Here is an 18,518-nt window from a genome sequence, read left to right on the forward strand (position 1 = left end):
GGTCGAAATGATCACTCATTGGCATCGATACTGTAAATGTTTATTTCTTCCTTGATAATTGATTGCACCCCATCAGCTTACATTCCCGAGATGAACAATTCGAGCACGCTTAATTACAGCACCCACATCATAATTGCAGAAAAAAAAAATGCATTCAACTGTAAAACCCTAACGTTATTGCCTGCAATGAGATGCAGCACAATTTTTTTAATTAACAGACATGAAATGAATTGCTGCTTTCAAACCAGAGTGTATAAAATAATGTGAGTGTAGTTAAAGTGCTTCTGTATTTCGTATTAGGGTGGGAGGGTGGCTAAGGTTTGTGGGTGTCCGTGTGCGTCTCTGCACGCCTTTTTAGTCTTGCCCTGAACGGAAACAAGACTCTTTCAATGCCCCTGTCAGTCTGTCTGTCCACATCTATATATTTTTTCACTTAAATGTTTTCTCTGCAACCTCTTGTCTGATTGATGCGAAACTTTAAACATAGGACGGACTCACATTGGAAAATATTTTGTTGATAACTCTGATGTTATCGGTTACATGGTATGGCAGTTATATTGGATTAAAGGATTAATGGCACCCCCTCAAAGCTTCATGTCCCCCCCCCCCCCCCCTTTCTGCATCCTTCCCCTCATGCACCCTCGCAAAGCTCCCACTCATCCCACCCCCTAAATGCCTCCTCCTTACCCCTCACACACAAACCATCCCTCGCACTTCACACACTCAAATATTCCACTGCATCACACACATTTAAACCTTCCTCCTTATCCCCCTGCTCCCCCAAACCTCACGCTGTCCCCGCAAACCCCCCATCCCCATCCTGCACCCTCCCAACGCCTACTCCCCCTGTCTCTAACTGTGTGGACCTCAAATAACCGAGGTCTCCGCTCTAACATAAGAGATCTCTCAATCCAGGCCCTGCCGATAAGACAGACAAACATAATTATACCTCCTACAGGATGTTTCTGACTTGTTATTGTCTCTCCCCGGTTATTGTCTCCTCCGATTTGATAGGCCTGAACCATGCCCTGTCGGCAGGGTTGCACTTTACATAAATAACTCAATTTCTCACTGCCCTTGTACTGACCTTACACCTTCCAACCCCCAGGAGTACCGCTGGCTGTGACTTCCCCTCCGCTCCCACCTCTTGTTTGTCCATGTGTTGTATGGTCCCCCTAGCCTGATGTTGGCTTCATGGTTAAGGTTGCTGGCTTGAGATCTTAGGGTCCTGAGTTTGAGCCCCCAGGTGGGTTGACTCTCTCTGTCATCCTTCTGAGATTGACAAAATGAGTACCATACGAATGGTTATAGTGAGGCATTGCATCAGCAGCAGCCGCACCCACAGAAAATGATGCAACCAGCAGCCACAGGCAGCACACTAACCCCTACCACTGTCTTCCTAACAGTGATGACTCCATCTACATCTCTTTCTCAGGCAACATGGGCAACATTTTAACCACTCATCCCAACTCTCTCGCCCACATATGTGGTGATTTCAATTGCCACCATGCAACTGGGCTGGGTGCTGGTTACTCTCACCAGCCATGGCAGTTCAGCAAAGCACTTATGTGACTCTATGGGACCGACTCAATTATAAGGACAACATGACAAGATTTCTGTGAAGATCCGGATGCTATAATTTTTCACTTGATTATTCATCTTTAATTATTTTGTAAAAAAATTCAGAAAAAAATTCGACTTTGACCTTATGGGGGTATTATGTGTAGATCAGTGACAAAAAAATCTCAATTCAATCCATTTAAAAGAGTTTGCCCGTCCTGGGAGACGCCATGTGCCAGTTATCACTTGTTCTAAGTGTAAAAACGAGTTTCGGCTAAATTCAAGTTTGCCCGTTGTAGAAGTCCGCATGGACTTCTGAGTTTGTTGAAATGTCCCTCTCTCTCTCTGTAAGTGAGTTATCACTTGCATTCTGTTCTAATCTGTTCGTACTCTTCTCATTGCAGGAAAGTACAGAAACATGGGTGTTGTTTTGTAATACGAATTGTGATGCACAGCAGTATTATATAATCTTTAGAATATGAAATGCTAATAAAGTGGATAAACACATACTTAGTGATAACTCCTTGAGTAATCTGCATTATGAATTATAGAAATTATGTGATGTGCTTAGATATACTTAAAAGCTACATTGATAATCTGTGCAACATGTTAAACCCTGAAAATGTACCTTCCAGACAAATGGAATTTCTGAATACTTGGTCTGAAATGCTTATCTTTATGGCATATGCTGGGATAGAAATCAGACGGCTTTTTACGATTGCCTATCTGAATCCATGACCTCTTGATCGAACCCTCATCACTCAAGCCGACACTCCAAAGCCCAGAAGAATTTCTTTGTCTCAACAAAACACTATAAAAGACAAGATGCAGACTGAATCGACAGAAGAACTGCTCGATATGTCTTTGGAGTCCTGTTTGAGTATGCCGGCGTAGTTCTGTTTAACTGTGTTGTAACCTTTTTTATATTCGAGTGAGGTTTCTCCTTTTTTATTTTTTATGAATACAGAATCGAGGCTGGTATAAGAGCTAACACATTGAACATGAAAAGATTCACAGACACATAAAACATGCAATGAAGGGAGCGGGAGACAAGAGGGAAGAACACAAGCACAACAGAAGAGAACAGGGACGTCGGTAGATCTGTAGAAGGGGGAGGGCTGGGGGAGGAGGAAGGGGTACATGGTATAAAGCAAATGAACACTTCTAGGAATTTCAGTAAAGAAGTTGGGGATTTAAAGAGGCGGATTTGGGGTGTTTTAACGGGGGTAGAAAAGATCAAGGTTTTGTTTGGGGGGAGATAAGAGATGGTGGTGAACAGCTGTTTTAAAGACCTGCAGGGAGGAGAGGGATTGAAGTGAGTGTGGGAGTTTTTTTCCAAAGGCGGGAGAAAAGAGGAATGAAGGAATGAAGGTGAGCAGAGTCTTGATTTTGGCAGTTTCACCAGAAGAAGGTTGCTGGCAGATCTTGTGTGTCCTGCAGGAATATTTGGGGGACTGAGCACAGACAGAGCAGGGGGAGAAAGGCCGGAGAGCAGTCGGTAGAAGACAGAAAGACCACCTATCTGCCTGCGGTGAGAGAGAGAAAGGCCCTCAGAATCAGCTTCATCGTGGGAGCTTCCAATGACTCTGAATGCTTTGGTTTCAACCACATGAAGCCGAGCTAGGTGTGAGGCAGGAGCACCAGCCCAGAAGGGAGAGCAGTATTCAATTGAGCTGCAGATGAAAGCTTTGTATGTGGTGAGGAGCTCAGAAGTGCCCAGAAAGGACTTCGCACGCCGGAGGATGCCCAGTTGGCGACTGGCTTTGGAGGCTAGCTTGGAAATGTGGTTTTCCCAGAAAAGATCATGGCAGATAGTGAGACCCAAAAGCTTGAGTGACAAAACTTCTTCAAGAGGATTGTTCAGAAAGTAGATGGGAGGGTTGTCCAGACGGTCTTTTCGGAGAGACAAAGTGAGAGTGTGAGATTTGTCAGGATTGAAAGACATGTTCCACTTGTTTGACCAGTTTGTGATATTGTCCAGGTCTGCAGAGAGTGAAGAGGCTGCTGCCTGCCGATCTGAGGGTTGGGATATGGAGTGGCAGAGAGTGGAGTCATCAGCAAATAGACCTGGGGCTGATTTTTCGAATTTTGAAATTTGCTGCACCCCCCTGGCATCTTACGTTTCATGATTTTTTAAATGTTCCTTGATATATAAGATGATAATTTCAGAACATTACCCCTCTGGGAAAGTGTCCAAACGACCTTAATCGGATAACTTTCGACACTAGGCGTCCGGTTGCTTAATGCGCCATTTTTGGGCCACCAGATTAAGGGGGTATGGTCATATTATGGTCTGTAACTTTATTGATATACACATATCACATCTGCATATATCAATAGAATGGTGATGTATTGATCTCTCCATTGGTGTGTTATATAACTATAATTCACAATAACTAAAGTCACCAGATATATTTGAGTATATGTGCAACATATTGTAAGTTACCGAAAAGAAGGCATTTTCTCGCGATACATTGAAAAGTTGTTTGGAAAAAAATTACATCACAATAATTAATTTGCATAAACGTATTATTACAAACTAACATATAAACATTCAAATGTGTTTAACTAATTTGATTGTATATCAATAACATACCCAATGTTCATAGTTCTGATGTTGTCAAACTATTGTCTTTTCGTTGTCCGAATCATCGTCAGATTCCAATAGATTTTCTCCGTCCCCAGCTGTGTCTTTCTTGTTCTCACACATGCCATCCTTGCATGTGCATGCCCCAGTGCAACTGAGACCGTTGCGTCAGCAGGAGCACCTCATGTCACTGCATTTCTGGCATTTGCAGCTGATACATTCCAGGACAGACATAGGTGCAGGACTTACATCCATCCACAGTATGCTGATCTCATGACCAATAACATCCCATTCATGCCCTTGGGGAGAAGGAATCACTGGGCAACGCTGCAAGCACCTGCTCCAAATGGCAGCTTGGAAGTTAGCACGTCTGAGACGTTTCCCAGCTACATTTTGACATGGCGGAAGTCTGCTGGGGTCAGTTGTCTGACATCCAAACATGGCATGTCGGACATCAATGACACGGGTCTGTCGCTTATCGCCGTACAGTATAAGCCTTCACTTGCCGTGAGCTGTTGTGAGGTCATATCAAAAGTACTACCTAAATCCATCATAGTGCTTCTGAAGGTGGCATCGTCCTTGAGGAGTTTGAACCCAACAGCCTTTCCTCTTCCAATGAAGGCACTTGTCGAGTCGCATCCGCTGAATGCATGGTACCCTGGAAGAGCTTTGCATATATCTGGTCCTGGCTTCTTGCCGATAGCAATCAAGTCGATGTATCGCGTTCGCTGTTGTGTACTGGTGCGAAATATCAGCTGTGCTTCGATTGTGAAACTTGCATAAAGCGCAATCACGACTACGTCGGTGTCTGGGGATTTGATTACGATTGACTGTGCCCCCTGTTCCGATGCATGAGCAGCATGTAGGATTGTAGGAGCATCCTACTATCCGCTTCTTCATGGGAAGACTCCAAGGTGCTGACTTCTGATTTCACTACGCTGCTGTTATCTTCACTGACTTTAAGTTGGAAGCATTTGTCTTCTGCTGTGACAAGAACTGTGCATTGTTTCATGAGGTTCACATATTGTGGGTTGGACCACTCCTATAGTAGAAATTGGGTTAATTCTCTCTTGAATGAAACACTTTGCAAAGACATGTTGAACTGCTTATCAACTTTTTGCAAACCAGAACGAATCTTTGTTTCTAATGTGCCTGAGGTATTTCTTCGATCATGCTCTACATCTTTGATGGACACATCAGGATATGTATCCACAACCCAGTCAATCCTGCAATTAGGCGATGTTCCCCTGATGATGATGTCGAATATGTGCATCGCCAGCTGTGCATACGTGAGATTCACAGCTACCTTCACCGAATGCAGAATAGCCATAGCATCCACGATCCAGGTGCTTGCAGGGGAATATTCGTCAGTATAATCGCCATAATATTTGCCATAATATGACCATACACCCTTAATCTGGTGGACCAAAAATGGCACGCAAAGCGATCGGAGCCCTGGTGTCTAAAGTTATCCGATTAAGGTCGTTTGGACACTTTCCCAGAGGGGTAATGTTTTGAATTTATCATCTTATATATCAAGGAACATAAAAAAATCATGAAACGTAAGATGCCAGGGGGTGCAGAAAAGTTGTGAAATAATGCCTTCTCAGATATCAGCCCAAGGACCAAAAGAGATAGAGAGTATTTTCCAGAGAGTCGGAGAGATCATCAATTAAGACCAGAAAAAGCACAGGGTCCAGAACACTGCCTTGAGGAACTCCAGCCTGAACAGGAAGGGGAGAAGAGAGAATTCCATTCAGGGCCACATGTTGACTGCGACCAGAAAGGAAGTCTGCAAGCCATGCGTGGAGGGTTTCCATGGATACCATACTGAAATATGGCTTTGAAAATATGAAATATGGCCATAACTGGCTTTGAGATAAATCTTGACATTGTTCTTCAGGTGTGGACATTCTATTTAGTGTACACTCTTCTACGACACCGTACTGGGCAACGCCATGTGCCAGTTATCACTTGTTCTAAGTGGAAAAACGAGTTTGGCAACATTCGAGTTTGTCCATCCTGGTAGACACCATGTGCCAGTTATCACTCGTTCTAAGTGCAAAAACGAGTTTCGGCCATACATGAGTTTGCCCATCCTCGGAGACACCATGTGCCAGTTAGCACTCGTTTTAAGTGCAAACATGAGTTTCGGCCACAAACGAGTTTGCTCGTCATTGGAGACACCATCTGCCAGTTGTCACTCATCCTAAGTGAAAAAACGAGTTTCGGCCACACATGAGTTTGCCCATCCTCGGAGACACCATGTGCCAGTTAGCACTCGTTTTAAGTGCAAACATGAGTTTCGGCCACAAACGAGTTTGCTCGTCATTAGAGACACCATCTGCCAGTTGTCACTCGTTCTAAGTGCAAAAACGTTTTTGGCCACAGAGGAGTTTGCCCATCCTGAGAGAAACCATGTGCCAGTTATCACTTGTTCCAAGTGGAAAAACGAGTTTCATGCACAAACGAGTGTGCCCGTTTTGGAAAATGCCATGTGCCAGTTGTCACTCGTTCTAAGTGCAAAAACGTGTTTCGGCCACATCGGAGTTTGCCCATCCTGAGAGACGGCATGTGCCCGTTATTACTTGTTCTAAGTGGAAAAACGAGTTTCGGACACATACGAGTTTGCCCGTAGTGGTAGATGCAATGTGCCAGTTGTCCTGCCTTCCAAGTGTAAAAACGAGTTTCGGCCACATTCCACATTACCCATCCCTGGATGGGCCCTCCACCAGGCTGACAGTTTACGTTTTGTATCCAATGATAGGCCGGATCTGAATCCAGACCTGAACCAAAATCGAATTGGCCTGTTATTGTCACCAAACCAACTCATCCACCAAGTTTTGCCATAACTCATCAACAATTTTTTTAAATATCGTGCTATATATCGCTTTTGGCCCTATCGCTCAATGGTGAAAAATCACTTAAAGAAAAAATAAAAATTATTGTATCCGGATCCGGATCTTCACCAAAATCCATTCAATTCTTCCCTTTCACACTTCCAACATGGCCACCACGTTTCGGCTGAATCCATCCACAACTTTTTGAGATATCATGTTATATCTCGTTTTTAAACCTATCACTCAATGGTGAAAAATCACTTTAAAAATTCTCGGATCCAGGTGCAGATTCTGATCTTCACTAAAATCTAAGCAATTAGTCCTTGTCACACACAAAACCTGTCTACCAAGTTTCGTCTGAAATGTTGTGCAATCCATGCACAACATTTCGAGATATCCTGCTCACAAACAGAAAGATGTGAAAATATAACCTGCGCTTCACCTATGGTGATATAGGTAATAAGAAGCACAGGTTTTCATAGAAATTGGGCAAAGGCTGGACAGTGTATGCTCACATTAACATGCTGATAGCCAAAGCCACAAGCAATATCCACGAGTGACATTGTTGCCAATGAAAATCATCGTATCAAACAGATACTGTGGTCATATCTAAATATCTATAACGCTCAGTTGACTTTTTGCTCCACCAAATAACAGCGAAACGGAGTTGAGTAAAAGGGTGAAAATTCTACAGATGCTGTGATAAATAACTACCTCTGTCGGTTTGAATCTTTGAAAGAGAATAGACGTCTGGATCAATTTTTGAATTAAATTTAAATCCCGATTTATATAGATATATAAACGCGAGTTGTGTGTGTGTCCACGTTTTATTCAGAGATGGCTGAACGGATCTTCATCAAACTTTCAGAGGTTCATCAGTGAGTGCCTGGGAGTGTTTCAGAGGCAAAAAAAACAAACCAAAAAAAAATTGAAAAAAAAAGTTCGGTTTTTTTGAGTTTAAGAAAAAAAAAGAAAAAGAAAATCTCTCGATAGTGCCAAAGCCTTTTTAAATGAATGACAGTTATATACAAGTACACATTCGCATAAATAAATACAAAACAATAACCAGACATTTGAATACAAATAAATCAAACAATTTCGGAAGTGTACGAATTTCGTAGTATGGCTTCTTCTTCTTCCTGATCGGCATCACACTTAACTCAGAAACGTGAGCCACATTCACTCAGAAACGTGAGCCACATTCACTCAGAAACGTGAGCCACATTCACTCAGAAACGTGAGCCACATTCACTCAAACGTGAGCCACATTCACTCAGAAACGTGAGCCACTCCCCTTCCTCTCCTGCCTCCTCCCTTCCCTCCCCTTTAAGATATAAATCCTCTGTAAAAGAGCTTTAGTTAGCCAGTTAAGAGGAAGCATCGTTCATTTTTTCAGGAAAGCACCAAATTTGGCACAGATGTAGTATGGACCTATACAATTGTTTTCCTGAGGGGCGCCCAAAAATTCAGAACCCCTGGTGGCCGCCATATTGAATTTCAACATGACTGCCCTCTGTGACCTATTTCCCTCAATAAGTTCTATACTATGAGCGATAACCACAGTTCCAGTGTCTTACCCCATGTTTTCATGGTCTCTGAATCCAATGGGATCAATTGCATAAAGATTGGCATCCATCATTTTTAATTTCAAGATGGCCGCCATGGTGTTTCCATTTTCCTTGAATCTCTCATAGTATTTTAGGTAAACTTTCAATTCCAAGTGATACATATCGTTTTATTGGTCTCTGATAACAATGGAATGGTATTAATTAATCAAAGTTACATGGGGTAAGACACTGCAACTCCCCTCAGGAAAACAATTGTATAGGTCCATACTACATCTAGCACCAAATGTAATGTTTCGATACTATAGTATGCCATGTAAGACGTGTCTGCCACAGCGTTTGATTGCCATTATTTAATTAGTTTATCTAATCACAATCTAATCAATAATAATAATACTTTATCTGTGTAATACATGTCCATTATGTCACTTTTATTTTATGTATGAATTATATATATTTTTTCAAGTCCTATTTCTTTCTTTCAGATTGAGAAAATGTCCAAGAAGTTCACCCTGGTTCAACCTCGCCCTAGTGGGAGCCATGATGATCCACCAGACATCCCATCAACTGACTGGAGTCTATGTGTCCTTTGTCAAGAGACGACATCAGAATCGCTTCAACAGCCAAAGAGGGGCACACGCTTGGATGCTGATGTGAGCTACAAGTTGTTGGATGGTCAGCTGAAGTTAGCACAGGAAAAGGGCTACGATCCATTCAAGATCGACCTCGATCGCATTGATGACGGCAATGGCATTGAAATGACATTGATATCGAACACTGCATCATGGCATAAGTCCTGCCGAAGTAATCTTTCTGTCTCCAAAATTGATAGGTATGCCTCTGCCAAGAAGCGGACATTAGATGGATCAGAAGCACAGCAGGGAGGTAGTCCAGTGAAAACACGTCGTCTCATCAATCTGTCGCACATTAGTGAGCAATCAGAACCAACTTGTTTCTTTTGTGATGGACTGGGTGGAGATGCTGGACTCCATAGGGCTTCTACATTTGCTTTAGACGAAAATGTCTGACGCTATGCTGTAATGCTGAAAGACACTCACTTGCTAAGAAAACTTGCTGGAGGAGATATGGTGGCTATTGAGGCTAGGTATCATAAGCGGTGTCTAAGTGCACTTTACAACCGTGCCTCTGAAGTGTTCTTAGGTCATCAATCTAACAAAGCAGACAGGGAAGAGGATCAAAGGTGTCGTAGCATTGCCTTTGCTGAATTATGGTCTTACATTGAAGAGGCACGGAAGTGTGAGCAGGGTCTTGCCACTGTCTTTAGGTTAGCAGATTAAGTGAACATCTACAAAGACCGACTGATAGACCTTGGTGTTGGAGAGGATGTGAATGTGAATTCCACACGTTTGAAAGACAGCTTACTGTCATACTGTCCATCCCTGTCAGCCAGTAAAAAGGGTAATGATGCGATGCTAGCTTTTGACACTGATGTTGGGGATGCTCTGAAGAGAGCTTGCAAAAGCGACTTCGATGCTGCAGCTATTAACTTGGCCAGGGCAGCACAGATAGTGAGAAGACAGATCTTTCAAGGGAATTATTGTTTTGATGGGACTTTCGCAGATGCCAGAATTCCAAGTTCTCTCTTAGCTCTGGTGACCATGATTTTAGAAGGTCCTAGCATTGTGCATCAGACAGGGAAAGAGGAGTCAGTTGCAAAAGCAGGTAGGACTATTGCACAGTTGCTTGCATTTAATAGTGTGAAATCAGCAGCAAAGGAAAGGGAAACCGTTCGCCACAACAGAGACCGAGAAAATCCGGTACCAATCTACATAGCATTAAAAGTACATTCTGAAACGCGCAGTCGGCAGCTCATAGATCGCTTCTATAGTCTAGGACTGTGTGTGTCGTACGACCGTATACTGGGATTGTCAGCGAGTGCTGCAAATGCTGCTATTCAACAGTTTGAAGCCGATGGTGTTGTTTGTCCTCCCAAGCTATGCTCTGGCGTTTTCACGACAGCACAAGCAGATAATATCGACCACAATCCCAGCTCGGTGACTGCAAAGGATTCCTTCCATGGAACTGCGATATCGCTCTGCCAGCACCCAACAGAGGATGATCCTGGAGAAGACCGTGGAAGATTGATAATATCGAAAGAGGGACCCAAACAAATTCAACCACTCCCTGCAACCTACACAAGTGTGTTGCCTGCTGATGGCTTTCCAAAACACCTCTTCGCGCCGAAACTGCAAGGGTCTGTAAAGGCAATGTCTGATGCATGGGTGCAAGACAGAAAGTTGGAGACAAACTGGTTGGAGGAACTGAAAAGATGGTATGATTCAGGGAAATCAGATCGTGATGAGTTCATATCTTGGGCTGCATATCATGCTGGCCACCTACATCAGATGGTGAAGCCGAAGGCGACCACAGCTTTGATGCCAATGTTTAGAGAAAAATCAACATCTGTTGCCATGATCACTTACGTCATAAAAGTTGTAAAGGCTGCCACACAACTCCTGAATCCAGAGCAAGTACCAGTCATCACGATGGATCGACCCCTCTATGCACTTGGCAAGCGGATACAGTGGAGTCATCCTGAACTTTATGGTGAAGACAAATTGGTTATGATGTTGGGGCCACTGCACACGGAGATGGCTGCCCTCAAGACAATTGGTGATTTAATGGATGGCAGTGGATGGACGAATGCCATAACCAAGGCTAACATCGCTACAGCAGGTACAGCTGATTCTCTAATCCATGCATCCAACTTGTGCAAAGCCAGGCACGCACACCGAGTCACAGCAGCCGCACTACACATTTTGCAGAAGAAAGCATATGGAACGTATCTGGAGGTCACAAATCAACCAAGAAGCTTTGACGACTGGTGCTCAGGACAAAGAGATAGCCATCCACAGTTTTTGTACTGGTCTACTGTCTTAGACTTCCAGCTGTCCATCTTCCAGTTTGTCAGATCCATTCGTTGCTCAAACTTCAAGCTCTATGTGGAGTCCACAGCACAACTAGTATCCTGGTTTTTTTTCCATGGATCACACTAACTATGCCAGATGGTTGCCAGTTCATGTGCGAGATATGGTGGCGCTCCGAGAAACTAGTCCACATGTCTACCATAACTTCTGCCAGGGCTCATTCACTGCCAACAAGACTGGACGGAAACTCTCATCAATAGGCCTCGATCAGGCTCACGAACAATTGAATGTACTCGTGAAAGGAGACGGTGGAGCGGTCGGCCTGACTGAAAACCCTGCTGCACTGAGGAGGTGGATGACAGCGGGCCCTGAGGTAGCTCGAATGATCGAAGAGTTTGAAGAGTTGTACTTGAAGCCGAAGGAGCAAAGGGACCTACACCATGAACAAACTGGTAGTATACAACAAGCATTTGCCAAAGATGTGCGCTCCCTTGTTTCAACCATTGAGGAGATGGGCAACCCGTTCGAAGATGACAGCAATGATCTTCTATCACTTGAATCGAAGGAAATAATGCCATCCAGCGTTAGAGAGACTGTCATGCACGTTAAAAAGATTGGTAAAACACAGTACCAAACATTCATAGAAGAGCGTCTGGAGAAGCAGGAGAAAGCTATAGATGATGTAATCTCTCGGAATAAGCTTCCACTTTTCAATAGTCCAAAGCAAGTTGGTAAATCAAAGGTGAAGGGAATGATAGCAGAACTCAAGAATGACTGCCATCTGTTTTCACGATTGTACATTGCGAGTCAGCGGCGAGAAGGAGACTTGGACAACTTCTTCTGCCATGAGAACCAGGCGTTTCCTTCAGCGATCACCAACAATGGCAAAATACGGCAGGGTGCTAAATCGGACCTCTTACAATCGTTGGAGAAAGTTTCCCCTGCTGTCCATGTGGGTCCACAGGTGGAGGCAAAGGTCTTTGATGGGGTGGCAGTTGTCCACCTTCTGCCAGGGGACTCAGCAAAAAACTTCTATGAATATGGCCAGAACATTTTCATCCCATACTTTGAAGGTCAACTGCGAGACACCAGCCGTGTAGACATTGTATGGGACACCTATCATCCAGACAGCCTAAAATCTGCCACACGTCAAGAGAGGGGGGTCCGGATCGCGCCATCGCATTCTACCTGCAACGAAGATACCAGGGAACTGGAAAAGTTTCTTGCGGAATGATGAAAACAAGGAGGAGTTGTTCAGATTCTTATCGCATATGGTGGTGGATGGTTTGAAAGGAAAGGAGATCTATGCAACTATTGGTGACAGCGTGCTAACATCGCAACCAGATGCCGACATCAAGAACCTGAGCCCATGTACACAAGAAGAAGCGGATACAAGAGTCCTTTTACATGTCCTGGATGCCGTGAAAAAGGGGAGAAAACGGGTATTGATTCGAACTGTAGATTCTGATATTGTGGTCTTGGCAATAGCACACTACTTTACCTACCAGTCACACGGTGTGGAGGAACTCTGGATTGCCATTGGCACTGGTAAAAGCTACCGCTACCTTGCCATCCATAAAATTGCCACTGGCCTTGGCTGCAGGAAGTCCGGGTCTTTGCCATTATTTCATGCCTTCACTGGCTGCGACACAGTGTCATTTTTTGCCCAAATTGGGAAAAAGACAGCCTGGAAGGCTTGGGAGGCATACCCCAGCATCACGCAGACCTTTCATGCTCTCGCTTATAGGCCATCTGTGGACGCTATTACTATGGAACTACAGAGCATAGAAAGATATGTTGCCATCCTCTATGACCGGACTACCGAGATAAAGACAGTGAATGACATGCGCCGACACTTGTTCACGAAGAAGGCAAGAACAATTGATCACATTCCCCCAACAGCAGACGCCTTCGAACAACACCTAAAACGTGCATGTTTTCAGGCTGGACACGTATGGAGTCAGGCACTTGTGCCCTACCCAGAACTTCCATCACCAGCTGATTGGGGCTGGATGAAAACAGGGACTTCTTGGACACCAATTTGGACCACAATACCACTGATACAGGAGGCATGTTCAGAGCTTACAAGCTGCCATTGTAAGTCGGCCTGTAAAGGCAACTGTAAATGCTCCAGGGCAAATCTGCCCTGCACATCACTGTGTGAATGCGATGGACAGTGCTTGTAGTACTACGCGTCTGTGCGAGAGCCTCCACCTTTCAAGTGCCCACAATATTTTAAGTTAAAACTGCAACTGTGTGTAACTTTGATTAATTAATACCATTCCATTGTTATCAGAGACCAATAAAACAATGTGTATCACTTGGAATTGAAAGTTTACCTAAAATACTATGAGAGATTCAAGGAAAATGGAAACACCATGGCGGCCATCGTGAAATTAAAGATGATGGATGCCAATCTTTATGCAATTGATCCCATTGGATTCAGAGACCATGAAAACATGGGGTAAGACACTGGAACTGTGGTGTTATCGCTCATAGTATGGAAGTTATTGAGGGAAATAGGTCACAGAGGGCAGTCATGTTGAAATTCAATATGGTGGCCACCAGGGGTTCTGAATTTTTGGGCGCCCCTCAGGAAAACAATTGTATAGGTCCATACTACATCTGTGCCAAATTTGGTGCTTTCCTGAAAAAATGAACGATACGCCCTATTTTTCGGTCTTAACTGCCTAAGTACTTCCACTTCTGACTGCTCCCCTTCCTTCTCTCCCCACCCTTCCCCGCCTCAACCTCCCCCTCCCCCCTTCCACTCCCCCTCCTCTTCCCCCCTTCCCCTCCCCTTTAAGATATAAATTCTCCATAAAAGAGCTTCCACTTCTGACTTCTCCCCTTCCCCTCCTCTCCTCCCCAACCACTCCCCTCCCCTCCCCCTCTCTCCCCCCGCCCAGCAATGCCGGGTACTTCTGCTAGTTGATGATAAACTAGAATGGCACTCTTCGACGCCGCGGCAGACCGATATGCCTCTGCCCACATTATTACATCATTATAATACTTGTTCCAAGTGTGATTTAGACCTTTGACCTCCTGACCCCATCATGTAATCCATTTTATATTTTAATAATTATACATACTTGCACCAAGTTGGACTTTGTTCCCTTCAGCTGTTAAGTTATCGTGGTAACAAAAACCTATTATAGAAATTGACCTTTGACCTATTGTTGCAGAAATCTAATCAGTTCATCTTTGCATCATAATATATTATTATACCAAGTTTGGTCAAAATCCCATCACTGGTTCACAAGTTAGCTCGGTAGCATAACTGTTATGTAACAGGACTTCTGACCTTTGACCTTTTGACCCCATAATTTAATCAGTTCATCTTTGTGTCATTATACATACTTGCACCAAGTTTGACTTTGTTCCTTTCAGCTTTTCTTAAGTGATCGCAGTGACTAAAACCAACTTACAGACTCTGACAATTGACCTCTTCACCCCAAAAACTAATCAGTTCATCTTTGCATCATAATACATACATGTATGAACTTTGGTCAAAATCCCATGACTGGTTCACAAGTTATTGCGGTAACAGGATTATTACCTAACAAGACCAATGACCTCTGACCTCTGACCCCCAAAATCTAATCAGTTCATCTTTACCTCATTAAACATACCTGCACCACACATTTGACTTATATCCATTCAGCAGTTCTCAAGTTATCGCTGTAACGAAAACTTATTACAGACAGACGGCCGGACGGACAACCCGAAAACATAATGCCTCTAGCGACTTTGTCGATGGAGGCGTAAAAATATGCATGCATCTCCAATAATCATCTTTCCAGGGCTCAGTTTGTTCCAACACAAACGTCTATGCTCTGAGCATACCTTATAACCTGAGCTTTTCAGCACCAGCTGCCCTTCTTCTACTAGGTCAAGTGCCAGGCGCAGATAGAGAAAAGAGCCACGGCTCAAGCCTGTCAGGTGTGTGGCCAGTCGTGCAAGGGCTGCACCCGTAGTGCCAGGCCGGGCACCACCTGGTGGTAGCCCACCACCAGGGCCCCCTAGTGCCACATTGGAGCGGATGGCCAGACTCCCATTGAGGCGTAGAGAAGTGTAGGCACGGAGGTCTCGCTCAAGACCATCACGTGCTGTCGGTCCTGCACCGCTGACATCCAGCAATATCACCGGGAAGGGCATCAAGCTGGTCACTTCCTGCATCAGGAAAGCATGGATTGGATTGTATGTTATATTATTCCAATTGCAAAATGAACATGTGGAAGGACATTACATATCTCTACCATATTGCAGCACACTGAAGATATTCATGATACTGTATACTATATATAATTTTGAGATGTGCCTGTTTGTTTGTGACTTGCAAAAGTCAAAGATTTTTTTACAGTTTCGGATGTCAAATCCTTCCTCTTCTCCAATGGCTTGATCTCTGATAATCAATTTGATTTCAGACTAGGTCACTCTACTCTGGACATGCTGCTTCCGCTGTCTCAACAATGGATGGAGGTCCTCAATGCAAAACAGGAAATCAGAGCTGTCTCCCTTGACATATCACGTGCCTTCGATACGGTCTGGCACCCGCTCTGCTCACCAAACTCTCCTCCTATGGTATTGCAGAAGTATAGCATCTAAAAATTAATCAAAAGATGAGACTATCCTTATGGATGAGTTTCCCTGTAGTTAATTACAATTCTGTTTGTACTTTATTCTTTACAGGAAAATCACAGAGATATGAGTGTTGTTTTGTAGAATACGTTGAACCACGTTTAATAGGTGCATTTGGATTATAGAATATGTATTCTTGTGTTAGTACGTGGAAAGAGATGTTGTTGCAGTGAGGAATACAATACTCTCTGTGGAGCTGGAAAACTGTGCACTCAGCTATTTCTTCTTTGCCTGAATCTCCACTCAGAGATTAAAATCAGATGTACCTTCATCTACTTTGACTCTCCTCCCCACTGGGATCTGCAGTAAAATTATTGCCAGATGGTGCCAGATGAACACTTTACCCAAGGGAACACCCAAAGCGGTAGCTTTTCCAAACCACATCTTTCAGTTTGACATCTCAAAGCATACCTACTGGTTCTCATGGCTTGCATGAGAGACAAATGTTGTGGTGACAGACTGGCTGACCTTAGGAACCCATTCATTCCCCTTGCCCCCCTTTTTACCAACATCAAAGCGAAACCCTACACGAGCCTCGATCTTGTATTTTAAAAAAAAACCCTCGCTATAAAAGGACCAAACTCTCCAGAATAGACAGAAGACGTACTTGATTTGTTGTGTTGTGCTGTGTATCCTGTGCTGTAACCTTTTTACAATCAAGTGAGCTTTTCCAAGGAACTTTCCTCAACCGTTGTATGCTTATGTACTGTGTGAGGTAAATCAGTTCTTGATCAAGCCAAGTTCTTCTACAATAAATAATAAATCTCTCCAACCGAAAGGAAGATGTCTGTGGACCTTGCCTGGACAAGCACACCTCGATTCAACAGTATAAATGGAAATGTCCATGCATGGCTTGCGGACTCCTCTCTGGTCGTTGTCAACGTGTGGCCCTGAATGGATTTCTCTCATCTCCCCTTCCTGTTCAGGTTGGATTTCCCCAAGGCAGTGTTTTGGGCCCTGTGCTTTTTCTGGTCTTCGTCAATGACCTCTCAGACTCTCTGGAAAATCCTCTCTATCTCTTTGCTGATGACCCCACTCTCTGCCGCTCCATTCCTCATCCCTCAGATCGGCAGTCTGCAGCCTCCTCACTCTCTGCAGACCTGGACAAATTCACAGACTGGTCAAACAAGTGGAACATGTCTTTCCATCCTGACAAATCTCACACTTTCACTTTGTCTCTTTGAAAAGACCGTCTGGACAACCCTCCCATCTACTTTCTCAACAATCCTCTCACAAAAGAATATGACGCTTCTTTGTTGTCAATGAAACCCTTTTTAAGGTTACAATACCCTTTTTAATATCACGGAGAAAAATAACAAGTTTAATTATAATCCAGGAAGTAGATATAAAAATATAACAGTTTCACCCGGAGCATATGAATTTCCCAAATATCTTCTGAAATTGCCCGTCTTATGAAAGACCAAGGTGATGAACCGAAAAATATTGCAATCGATATTCAACAAGTACAAAAAGTTTTAATTAAAACAAAAGCCGCGTCGATGTTACACAATGCCTAGATGCAGCTGTGCCTATAACGTCGATGTTATAGGCACAGGACATTCCTATTGATTCGATTACTTGATGTTATTTTTGTGCAAAGTGAAAATATATCTCGGCAATTTCCCGTGTGTGGCGACGAATTTTTAATATATCTCGGCATTTTCCCATCTGTTATTTCAGGCGGTGTATGACTGACCATGCTGCGATAAAAAAAAAAAAATCTCCGCAATTTCCCGTGTGTGGCGACACGTGAAAGAAGCTATGCTCCTCTCTCCACATTATTGTGACGACGTATAAATTAAATATTTCATCGTGACGATTGTCATCAAATGGACGAATTTTTAATATATCTCGGCATTTTCCCATCTGTTATTTCGGGCGGTGTATGACTGACCATGCCGCGATTTAAACAAAATATATATATCTCGGCATTTTCCCGTCTCTTATTTCGGGCGGTGTATGACTGACCATGCCGCGATTAAAAAAAAAAAACTCAATGGACTTGAAGTTACAGGCCTTTGAGAATTCATTTCGTTCTATAAAGGGCAACTTTCATCGGATTTTCTTCCCGTTTTTTTTCAACCGAGTCTAAAACTATGTGAGAGAGGAAGACACCACGGGCCTACAAAACAGGCCTCAAAGCTATGCGAGTTAATAAAATGGTGGATATTTGTTTATATGAAGGCTCTCCCAGAATGGGTGGAGCTATGGTTCCCAGAATTGGTGGAGCTTTGAGGTTTTGTCTTCTCTGCAAGAACAAGAAGAACAACAACAACAACAACAGCAGAGGGCACTCTATGAGCAGCGTCTGCGACGCGGCTAAAAACATACTTAAAAATCAACTATTAAACTTAAAAATAATTATAAAGTTGATTTCACGATTGATAACTCATTCAGAGAGCTGTTGGGTTTCTCCTCAAAAAAGATTGAAACTAAC

The 18,518-nt window shown here is 43.6% G+C and overlaps 1 protein-coding gene across 2 annotated transcripts in view; it reads right to left on the reverse strand.

Annotated features, from left to right (window-relative positions):
- The window catches only part of LOC137433895 (protein TANC2), a 471,451-nt gene that overhangs the window by 79,633 nt on the left and 373,300 nt on the right, over positions 1-18,518 (reverse strand). For both annotated transcript variants that reach the window (XM_068126367.2, XM_078785948.1), the window contains one exon: positions 15,287-15,613. In XM_068126367.2, the coding sequence (XP_067982468.2) occupies positions 15,287-15,613 (327 nt within the window). The remainder of the gene's footprint in view (positions 1-15,286; positions 15,614-18,518) is intronic.

The sequence above is a fragment of the Myxine glutinosa genome, chromosome 10, assembly GCF_964187855.1.
Source record: "Myxine glutinosa chromosome 10, kmMyxGlut1.1, whole genome shotgun sequence".
In the NCBI taxonomy this organism is placed as follows: Eukaryota; Metazoa; Chordata; class Myxini; order Myxiniformes; family Myxinidae; genus Myxine; species Myxine glutinosa.